Source organism: Carica papaya, chromosome 1 (assembly GCF_054855325.1).
Source record: "Carica papaya isolate Zhongbai chromosome 1, ASM5485532v1, whole genome shotgun sequence".
In the NCBI taxonomy this organism is placed as follows: Eukaryota; Viridiplantae; Streptophyta; class Magnoliopsida; order Brassicales; family Caricaceae; genus Carica; species Carica papaya.
Genome location: NC_142309.1, coordinates 12731555 through 12742061, shown reverse-complemented (window position 1 = coordinate 12742061; position 10507 = coordinate 12731555). Strand labels below are relative to the sequence as shown.

At 33.0% G+C, this 10507-nt stretch overlaps 1 protein-coding gene across 1 annotated transcript; it reads left to right on the top strand.

Moving 5' to 3' along the window:
- The first annotated feature begins 1437 nt into the window (after positions 1-1437).
- On the top strand, positions 1438-8989 carry ERA1 (Prenyltransferase family protein). Its single transcript, XM_022044500.2, has 14 exons — positions 1438-1678; positions 1830-1916; positions 2637-2742; positions 3291-3326; positions 4217-4299; positions 4408-4461; positions 4979-5030; positions 6036-6100; positions 6640-6696; positions 7407-7479; positions 7631-7717; positions 7792-7918; positions 8161-8279; positions 8484-8989. Exons 1-14 carry the CDS (start codon positions 1563-1565, stop codon positions 8718-8720), a joined length of 1299 nt encoding a protein of 432 aa, XP_021900192.2. The 5' UTR covers positions 1438-1562; the 3' UTR covers positions 8721-8989.
- The last annotated feature ends 1518 nt before the right edge of the window (positions 8990-10507 follow it).

The window sequence follows — 10507 nt, the reverse complement described above, 5'->3', positions numbered from 1 at the left end:
TTAAATAGGAAATGAATTTGAACCATTCATCGTGATTCAATCTGGGCCGTCCGTGCGCGCGGGAACGGATCTCAGCCGTCCGATCGCGAGCACGCGGATCGCCAAAGTGGCTCCCTTCCGCGTGGTCTCCCGCGTCAGTGTCTCTGCCACGCGGCGCGTCGTGGTTGGCTGGGGCTACTGACCGGGCAGCCGACGTGGCACAATTTTTCTAAATTACGTTTTGACATCCGATTTTTAATTTTTCTTTTAAAAATACTTTCAGAACCCAAATTTTCACAAAATTATTTTCAATTAAATTTCTAAATAATTTTTATCCATTATTATTATTATTTTATTAAACTAAATTAAATTAATATATTATTACATAAATAATAATTATTTTCATATAATAATTACAATAATAAAAAATAAAATAAAAAGAAAGGGTTGGGGTGTTACAGCATAAGCCTGAAAAGCTTGGTTGAGTTTCTTGGCTCGTAATCTAGTGAGTGGCCCACTTGGCATGATGATGTTCGGTCGTTGTGGCCTGTACACATCTTAAGTTATGTTCACATGATGACTTACGTTCATACTATGCTCATCTCCTTGCACACATGCTCGATTATGCTCTGTGCCTTTAATCTCTATCATAAAATATTGGTTGCTAATTTATATCTATAAAATCATTAATTATATTTTTAACTCTTTTTTTTTTAAATTCATAATTATAACAAATTTGAGTTTTTCTATAAAGTCACTAACTATATCTATCGGTTTTTTTTTTTTTTTTTTCCTTCCAAACTTATTAATTATAACAAATTTGAGTGGGAGTCATCATAGTCCAAAATGGAGTGATGGTTAAAATACAATATAATATATTTGTCTTAGTTACAAAAACAATAAGCTAGAAGATAAGAAGCCAATTGACACATATTTTGTTGAAAATATTTTAATTAAAGCCTAGTGCATGGTTTTGGGTGTATGTTACGTACATAAAAAGAAAAAGAAAAAGAAGGTACCGCCTTACTAGTGTTATTATACCCCTCATTTTTATTTCCATTCAATTTCTAGGTTTTAGCTCATACTCATTTTCCCTTTTCCCTTTTCTTTCTTATTCCATAGCGTCTACAACCTCATTTTGTCTTCTTCTTTTCCCCAACTGTTTTACAGATGAAGCAGTGCAAAATTCCTTCAATGACATTTGAGACTAATTATTATATATATTTACAAGCAGTTTTAAGTAATTACACTTATTCCTAACATTTTAAGTCATTAATTTTTTTTTTTTTTAAAAAAATTTACTTAAATATCTATTCAGTTCACTTAACATTAGTAATATAAATATATATATACATTTATTATTATTATTTTTTTATATAATTTAACACTTTTATTTACAATTTATTACAAACAAGTAATTATTTATTTCGTAGATAAATTATATATGTGATTAAAGCAATTTAAACACCAAAACCACACGCGATTGCGCATCTCTTTTGTCAACCCGAACCACCCTCTTTATTTGCTCTGCTCGGTGTTCAACTTGGTGCCGTACTGATAGCTTGGTACTGGAGTTCGGAGTTATGGAGTCACCCCCGGGTTTAACCGTGACACAGCGGGAGCAATTACTGGTTTCGGAACGGATTTTCAAAATCTACAATGCCTTTTCCAGTTTACCTCCTACCTCCCAGAATTTCATGTTAAAGCTCGAACTATATTGATTCTGCTTTTCATTTCTAATCAAAAGAAGCATAGAAATTGTAGTTTAGTTATAACGTTTTCGCGTTATTGTGTACTGATTGCAGATATGTTGATTTGTTTTGTTTTCTTTTGTTCCTTTTTGGATATAGGTTGGAGCTTCAGTTTGAAAACCATATGGAGTACCTAGTTAAAGGCTTAAAGCAGCTTCCTCCATCTTTTTCGGTGTTGGATGCTAAGTATGTATTGATGCAATCTTTTTCGCACCTGTATTTATTATTTATTTGCAATCTCTGAAAACAGTGTGTTTTGTGCTGGTTTTTCTGCTGGATTTAATTAAGCATATTTTTTAGCCAATTCATTCTGTATATAGGAGTTACAACTAATTGAACCAGTTTTTTAGTTTCTCTTCCCATATATCGGATTTCTGCCCAGAGAGCTTTGAGGAATATGTAAGTTTAAACATATTTTTGAGGTTCATGCTATTAAGTGGTGCTTATAAACGTTGTGGTTGGGACTTCACAAAATTTGCGTCTCAATTGATATGGGATCTTCTTTTTTTGGGGAAGCCTGTTGATGTGGAAACTAATATTAGATTCTGTGGCCCGCTTTTTTCAGTTTGTATTAATTGTGCCAATTTTTAATAAGCTATTTGCAGTTGATAATGTAAAATAAACTCGTGCTTGTACTATCTGGAAATTTATGTTTTCGATTGTCAAAGTTCCTAACTAATGGCTCAGAAAGATGGTCGTGTGAGCATGAATGACAGTTAAGAGTGAAATAAGTTAAGTTTGTAAGCTTTGGGGAAAAAGGGAAGTTTGTTTTTGTTTTTCTTACTATACATATAGACTAGATATATCAAAAGGCCTAATAAAAGCACGCATCGATGGGATTTATTAGTGGCACACATTGGAAGTTCTCATTAATTTGCCTCTATTTTCCATTGTTGTTTTATGCAGTCGACCTTGGCTTTGCTACTGGATCCTTCATTCGATTGCTTTGTTGTGGGAGTCTATTGATGAAGATTTGGAACATAATGCCATTGACTTTCTGAATCGCTGTCAGGTATTAGTTTTTTGTCTTCATTATTTTGGCTATATTTAGAACAAATGAAGACTTCATTTGTGAAACTTAGTAGGAAATCTAGTCCTAGTATGAGTAGAAGGTGATGAAAGTTCTCTGCAAAACAGTGAAAATCGACCTCGCAGAGAATTTCAAATGAATTGAAAATTCAAATTCTATCAAACTTGAGACAATTTGGAATGCTTTCTTTTAGTTCTATTGGAATTTCCAAAGAGGTCCACTTTTTCATCTTCAGATAGACTTCTCATTGTGTGAATTTTCAAATGAATTCCATAGAAAATACATATTTTCCTGAAGGCGGCTTTTATTTTGCATTGACTATTGGTGGAGATAACTCCACCTTTGGAATTGACCAATGAATCGCATGGTTAAATGTGGTATTTGCTGATTTCTTGCATTATATATGTTTCCTTCATTTGATGTGCATGATGCTCATCTTCTTGTCGTAAAGGAAATAGAGTGTGCACACAACAAGTCTTTTTGATGGGTATTCGTAAAGGAAATAAGTCAGTTGTTTTCTTTGCTGGCAGGATCCAAATGGTGGGTATTGTGGTGGACCTGGACAGGTGAGTTGATGTTTTCTTCTTTTGGTGAGATGCTTGGTATTGACTGTTTCATGGATGTACAAGAATAGTTGAGATAAACCAAATATCTACATTTTGTTCATATTTAAACTGGAAACATTCTCTTTTCCTCAAAAGAAAAAAATTAATCCTAAGTTTGATTCAAATCTATTTTATTTCTATTTAATTCCTACATCTTAGTTAATTGATACGTTATAGTTTATATATTTAATGCGAAATTGAATCAACTGTACTCATATTTAATTTCAACCATATGTTTGTGTATCAACATGTAAAGAAAGAAATTATAAAAACATGTAATTTGACTTGGGCATGAGATTTATTTGGTAGTAGAATATATTTTTTTCACTCAAACTTTTGTCCTATTTCTATTTTATTCTTATTCCTACTTCAATGAAATTGGAATTTGTATGAAACTCAATTTATTAAGACTTGTTTTTATACTTTGGGCGTCCTTGACATTTTAGTCTTCTAAGTATAAAACATTAGATGAGAGAACCGTGTTACCTACCTTCTGTTAGCTGACAGAATAAACTGTTAGCATATGTTCTTGAATTTGAACTAGTATGTGCTTCCCGAAGAGAATGGACAGAGTTGGCAGTTCTTGTGGAATTGAGCTTAATCTTTCTTGTTGCATGTGGGAGATTCTTGTCTCATGTGACAGTTTCAATAAGGGAAACTTATGTGGTCTGCTGATTTAAATGGTTGTCTGGTGTATTATTTTCTTTGAGAGGGCACTTGGCAGCCTTTTGGTTGATTGAATGTGCATAACTTGTGTTGTATCCAAGAACTTAGGGTTCTTTTCCTCATTAAATATCTGATTATTTGCTTTTCTTGTAAAAAATTGTAATCAGCTGTTTTTTTTTCCTCAGATGCCTCATCTTGCAACAACTTATGCTGCAGTAAATGCTCTTGTTACTTTAGGGGGTGACAGAGCTTTGTCATCAATTAATAGGTGCAACTTATAGTTTGTTGAATGGTTCACATAGAGTGCTATAACACTGGTATGGTTTTAAGTCTTCTCTGGAAGTGATTTGACACAAAACATGAAATTCTTTTTCAGAAGCAAAATGTATAATTTTTTACGGCGAATGAAGAATGCTAGTGGGGCCTTCAGGTTGTCTCTTCTTCTTATACTCTAAATTGAAAATTCGCTTAGATGCTGTGAATTTTACTCTATGTAAGCAGAAGTATGAGCTTGTGTTGAATTTTGGCTGCATACTCTTAACCTATGCTTTAGTGATCACCCTATTTCTGATTTATGTGAGTTAGGGGACCTAATAGATTCTTTGACTGGTCCATAGATTTCTATCCATTTTCTTGTGCATGGATGGCGTTCCTGTAATGCAATGTGGTTAATCCTATACTATGATCTACTTTTTCTGCTTTTATTTTTCTTTGAATTTTTGAAAAGCTTGTATTACTTGATGCTATAACAATTTAAGAATACAAGGCTGTCCTTGTAATGCTTCACTATAAGTATTATCTGAATCTAGTTTGTTAGACAGTGCTCATAGTCCGCAAGTGGTGCTACTGATACTTCTTTATCTTTCTTTCACAAACCAGTGTTTAGAGCATAATTTGAAGCACTGTTTATTGAAGATTTTTTGACACCACTGATTATTGTCTCTCAGGATGCATGACGCTGGTGAAATTGACGTTCGAGCATGTTACACTGCCATTTCTGTTTGTTCTCTCTCTCTCTCTCTCTCTCTCTCTTGTGTGCTTGTGTGTACACCTTCACTCGGACACGGATGTTTGCATACCCACAAGCACATTCTTGCATGCAACCTCTTATTTAACATAGCCTCTTTTTGATTTATGGTCATTGTAAATATATGGTGAATGGATGGCCTTTTGCCTGCAATCTCTTATTTAACATGTCCTTTGGCATGCAATCTCTTACTTAACTTAGCCACTAGTCGATTGATGGTCATTATAAATGCATGGGTGGATGGATGGTTGATGAAGAACTTCTATCTTATGGCTATATTTTCTTTAACACCGTCCATTGATATCCTGTAAAACAAAGTGCAAATATATATAACTCGGGCCTTTGCTCCATGGCTTTGAGCCCAAAATTTTTTTTCTTTATCTTAAGCCCCCTGCAAAGTCCCAGCATTTTTCTTCAAGTTAGTCATACATCAAAGGTGCATTCATTTTGTTGTGACTGGTTGTTTGCTGGCACGAAAATTGTCTTGTAACATTATGGCTTATTTTGTTTAATCCTTATCCTATTTTTTGTTTAATTACTAAAATATTATTTATATATACTGGATTATAGTTTTCATTTCTAGGCCAATTCTGTTCTCATTTCAAATTTTTGGGGATGAATTTATGATCTTTACTGATTTCTACATGTCTAGGTAGGAATTAGAAATTCACGTTGAACTGAATATAAAAACTAGAATATTATTTTCATTTGAACCTAATGTACTTATAACTGTTTCTATTTTGTTGAACTAGCTGTTTAAACCAAATGTAGCTTGAAGGTACTATTAGAAGGCAAACATCATGCCTGACGGGTCATTCGGTGTAACTTTGATCCATCCTTGTGATCCCTTGCCAAAAAACTATTAAAAACTACCAAGAGCATCTAATACTTGTGAAGTATTTCAAACATTTTGCTCTTTTTGTTTTAAAGTGTTTCCCAGTTTTTGTAATGACTTGAACTGTTTCTGTCCTACCCAGGTTGCAAGCATCCTAAATATTTTGGATGATGAACTTGTTAAAAATGTCGGAAATTACATCTTGAGGTTGGTTAAAGTGGCATATAAGTTTTTTGGATGGTATAAGATGGCTAGTTCATTTCTTAATCTAGCGATTGCATGCTTAATTGATTTTGTTCCTTTCTTGATTATATACCTGCTAGATAAGGCCTTTTCTGATGGCGTAACTGTTTTTTGAAACTATTGGAAGACCATATAGATATGCCTGTCAAGGTTAGAAGCTCAAATAACAATGTATATGTGGTTTAGTGTTCGTAAAATCATGATTATCATTAATGGCTGGAACCAAAAATTTGATGGCTTATGAGCCTCTGGAAACTCGGAACATAGATGGCAAAGGTCCGATTATGTTGAAATTAGTCTGCCTTCAAATTTCATCTCTGATTGGTCTCTTTCAAAAAACCTGCCTTAGTGTCTAGCGAATAGATTATTTTAATATCTTTAATGGAATCTTGGGTTCTGTCTGAATTTTTGTACCTTGGATTACTTGAATTCCACGAGTCTAAATGGTGTTGTCTGATGTACACAGCTGATTGGAAGTTTTTGGTTGTTGCATCTCTGTGCAGTTGTCAGACTTATGAAGGTGGAATTGGTGGGGAACCTGGTTCTGAGGCTCATGGTGGGTAAGTTTGACTCCATTCTCTTAAAATAGATTTATCTGAATTTTCCTATTTACTTTTTCTCTCTTGGGAGCACTGTTTCCATATCCTCCCTATTTGCTGGCAAGGCCTCTTATGTACATTTGGATTGTTACTAGATGTTAGTGATATGATATCTAGAATTTTGTCATAATTTATACATTGGATGCATAATTTGACCATTCATGCATTTACTTTCAAAATAATGAATTTGTATTTTCATTTGTTACGGAGGAATTATAAAAACAATATGTTGGAACAGATCTAAAATTTATTGAAACTCTATCCTTATTTTAATTAAAAGATAACAGATGTCTTACCAAAAATGATAAAAATTAAATTTATATAAAATTAAAATAATACATTCCAAATACCATAAATTTTGATGGAATTTGAAATGTGTTGTTCCAATTTACATATAAATTTTATATATATTCATTTTTTTTTATCATTCAAATACAATTTATTCATTCTTCTAGTTGATGTAAGTATGGATTTACAAATGAATTCCACATCATTTCTAGACTTTTCCTAAAGATAACCTTTAAGTTAAATTGGAAAGCAAATTGACTTGAAATTAAGATGTTATTTTCATTAAAATCTTTGTCTCATTTATATTCTATTTTCATTCTTATTCTATAAAATTAAAATGTAAACCAAACACAACTTTAAAATTTTAATGATTTGTTTATCAGGTACACCTTTTGTGGGTTGGCTACAATGATTTTGATTGATGAGGCTGATCGTCTGGATTTGGAATCTTTAATAGTAAGACAACTTCAGCTTCATATTGATTTTCAAGAAGTATAATTACGGACTTCATACCGATTACAAATTTATCTCTTTAGCTATTATATTTCTCTATGTAGCTTTTTTCTTCTTATGATGCCTATGAACGTTTAACTAAATGTTTATGTAGGATTGGGTTGCATTTCGACAAGGAGTGGAACTTGGATTTCAGGGGAGGGCAAATAAATTGGTTGATGGTTGCTACTCTTTCTGGCAGGTGAATTTCCTTATGTTGATTCTGTTATTGCCCCTCATTGGTTATGAAAAGATTGTAACTGAAGAAGTGGCCAGGGAGGTGCAATTGCATTATTGGAAAGATTAAAAATACATATCAATGGACAATTAGAAGTGGGAGAGACAGACCAGTTTCGAGATAGCTTACAAAGTCATGCATCATCAGATATACCAGAAGAAGTTGGTAACTACAATAATCTTTTGTTCTTTTGATTCGATAAATGTCCATAGAAGTGTTTAAAACTGGATCTCTCCTACGGAGGAACTGGCAATGACCAGCTGGGCTAGATGCCTTGGTAAGGGTAGGACCTAATGATGCATAAATCAGTTTTGTTAATCTTATCTTTTCATGCTTGAAGCTTTCTTTCCCTATACCATTTAATAACAGGAAATAGTTTTAATATTCATTTTACTCTATATGTCCAGAGAGCAGCACTTCTGCTGAAACGCATCATGCTGATTATAATTCCACCAACGGCCGTAGGAAAAAGGGGCCCCTTTTTGACAGCCTTGCATTGCAGAAATACCTGCTCTTGTGCTCGCAGGTCTGAATTTCTATGGAAGAATTGAATCCTTTTTGGGAAGTCAATGCCTGGTTTATGATGAAAAATTTTACTTGGGGAAACCAGAATATTTACTTCCAAAGTTAAATACAAATTTTTTTTATAAGGGTTTGGAGCTTCAAGCAAGTGGAACTTTCCCACTTTGCAGTTGAAATGGTTTAGATTATGACATTGATGTGTATGCAGGACCTAGAAGGTGGATTCAGAGATAAACCTGGAAAGAGCAGAGACTTTTACCACACATGTTACTGTCTAAGTGGCCTGTCGGTATGTCAATATAGCCTCTCAAAGGATGAGGACACTCCACCTTCCTCTATGGCCGTGTTAGGTCCCTTTTCCAATTTATTGGAACGCGTACATCCCCTGTACAATGTTGTCGTAGAACAATATCGTGAAGCTCACGAGTTCTTTTCACGCTCATAGGTAGCTCTTCTCCTCCCATATTAATAACCATGTGATACAAAGTTAAAAGAGGGAGGTTTAGTTTTGACTCGTAAAGGGACATATCAGGCTAATAGCACCTTTAGCTCTCTTTTGTTTGAATCTCCAGCTGAGAAAGCTAACAGTCTGTTCTGCCCTGCTGTATGTTGGATGTGAGAATGAGGAATAACTGAGACATTCTCTTACTAGTTTTGAACCATGAGAGCAGTCTGTTAACGCAAGATGCTATAAATAGAGTCCCTTGTGTAGAATTGTTAGACTTTCTCTCTCTCTCTCTCTCTCTCTCTCTCTCACCCCACTTTTCTTCTTGGTTTTCCCTCTATTTCCCTTCTTTCTCCATTTTCACATTATAACATGCGGTACTATGCAATCTGTTTTTATGGAAAAAAAAAATGTATAAAGGTAGAGTTATATTTTGATCCCAAAGTACTTGGGGAACTCATAAAATTTGATGTCAAAGCTATATTTGGAAATACAAAGAGAATACGTATATCAATTTTTTTGGAGGATAAAGAAATTGGTCTGTCATTCACATAGTTCTTACTGAAAGAGCAAACTTCTTAAAAAGTTTTAAGGAGAAAATGGAGGTGGGGTGAAGAGAAAATATATATATATATATATATATTGAATGTAGAGAGAAAAATAAACATTAGGAATGTCGGAAGGAACAAAAAGCTATTATTATTATGACGAGAGCAACTGCGGGGAGAACAGGCAAAGTGAGAGAATCATGTGACAGAAAAATCCAGGAGTAAGAATTGACTGTGGAAAAGCTTTATTTAAGTGAAAATAATTCTTAAGATTTTAACTTACAAAATTCAAATAAAAATAAAGCTGCAGAAATTGGATTCAATTGAGAATAAAGATTTGTTACTGTCTCAGAGTTTGACCCATCTAGAAATCAGATTATAAAAATTGTGATTTTCCAACGCACACAAAGGAACCAAAACAACAAGAAATTCTCCTTCAACTTAATACAGATCATTCAACCTCTTGTAAGAGAAAAGACATCAATAATTTAACTAAAATTTTTTTTGTATTTTTAATTATATAATAATGAGTGGAGGAGAAATTCAATTTGGTTCTAACAACGGATAATGGGTTTGACATATGAATGGAATGGAATGGAATGGATTGAGTTGTTAATTATGTTTTGCTAACAAAATTTTGATTACTTAAAGAACCAACATGGCTTATATTGTTAAGATAAATGGTTCTTGTTATCATATGTATAGTATATATGATGTAAAGTTAACAAAACGTGGGGATTATGTCTAAACATGTTTTGCAAATACACAATGCAAATCATTACTATCCTTAACCCGTTTAATAAAAAGAGTATGATTTTAGTTTCACATACATATCTTTATAAGTATGTGGATATATTTATCCTAGTTTAATTCTCTTCATGATAAAATGTTAAATGAGTTAATCCATTAAAAAAAATTGAATCATCTTGTTTAATATATATATATATATCAAAACTATATATTATAGTATATATGATGTATATCTTACCAAACATTATGTCGGTGTGTGTATATATATATATATATGATTATACATACATGTTTATGATATATAATTTGTTAAACTAGTTTAAAATAAATTTAAGTTTAGATTGTCTGAACTTAATTTTTAATAAATATAATCTCATTTATAAGATAACTAGCGTGGAAGATATTCTCTCTTTAGTTATGTTCTTCTGGTTTGAGTTGAACATTCAAAACTCTTCTAATAACTAAAGCTTCCTCTTTAGTTGGATATTC

What these genes read in the sequence shown, in the direction of transcription:
- ERA1 (XM_022044500.2), top strand. Translation starts at nt 1,563, where the DNA reads ATGGAGTCACCCCCGGGTTTAACCGTGACACAGCGGGAGCAATTACTG. An exon ending in CCTACCTCCCAGAATTTCAT is followed by an intron (nt 1,679 to 1,829) that starts GTTAAAGCTCGA and finishes TTTTGGATATAG; the next exon opens with GTTGGAGCTTCAGTTTGAAA. An exon ending in CATGTTACACTGCCATTTCT is followed by an intron (nt 5,031 to 6,035) that starts GTTTGTTCTCTC and finishes TGTCCTACCCAG; the next exon opens with GTTGCAAGCATCCTAAATAT.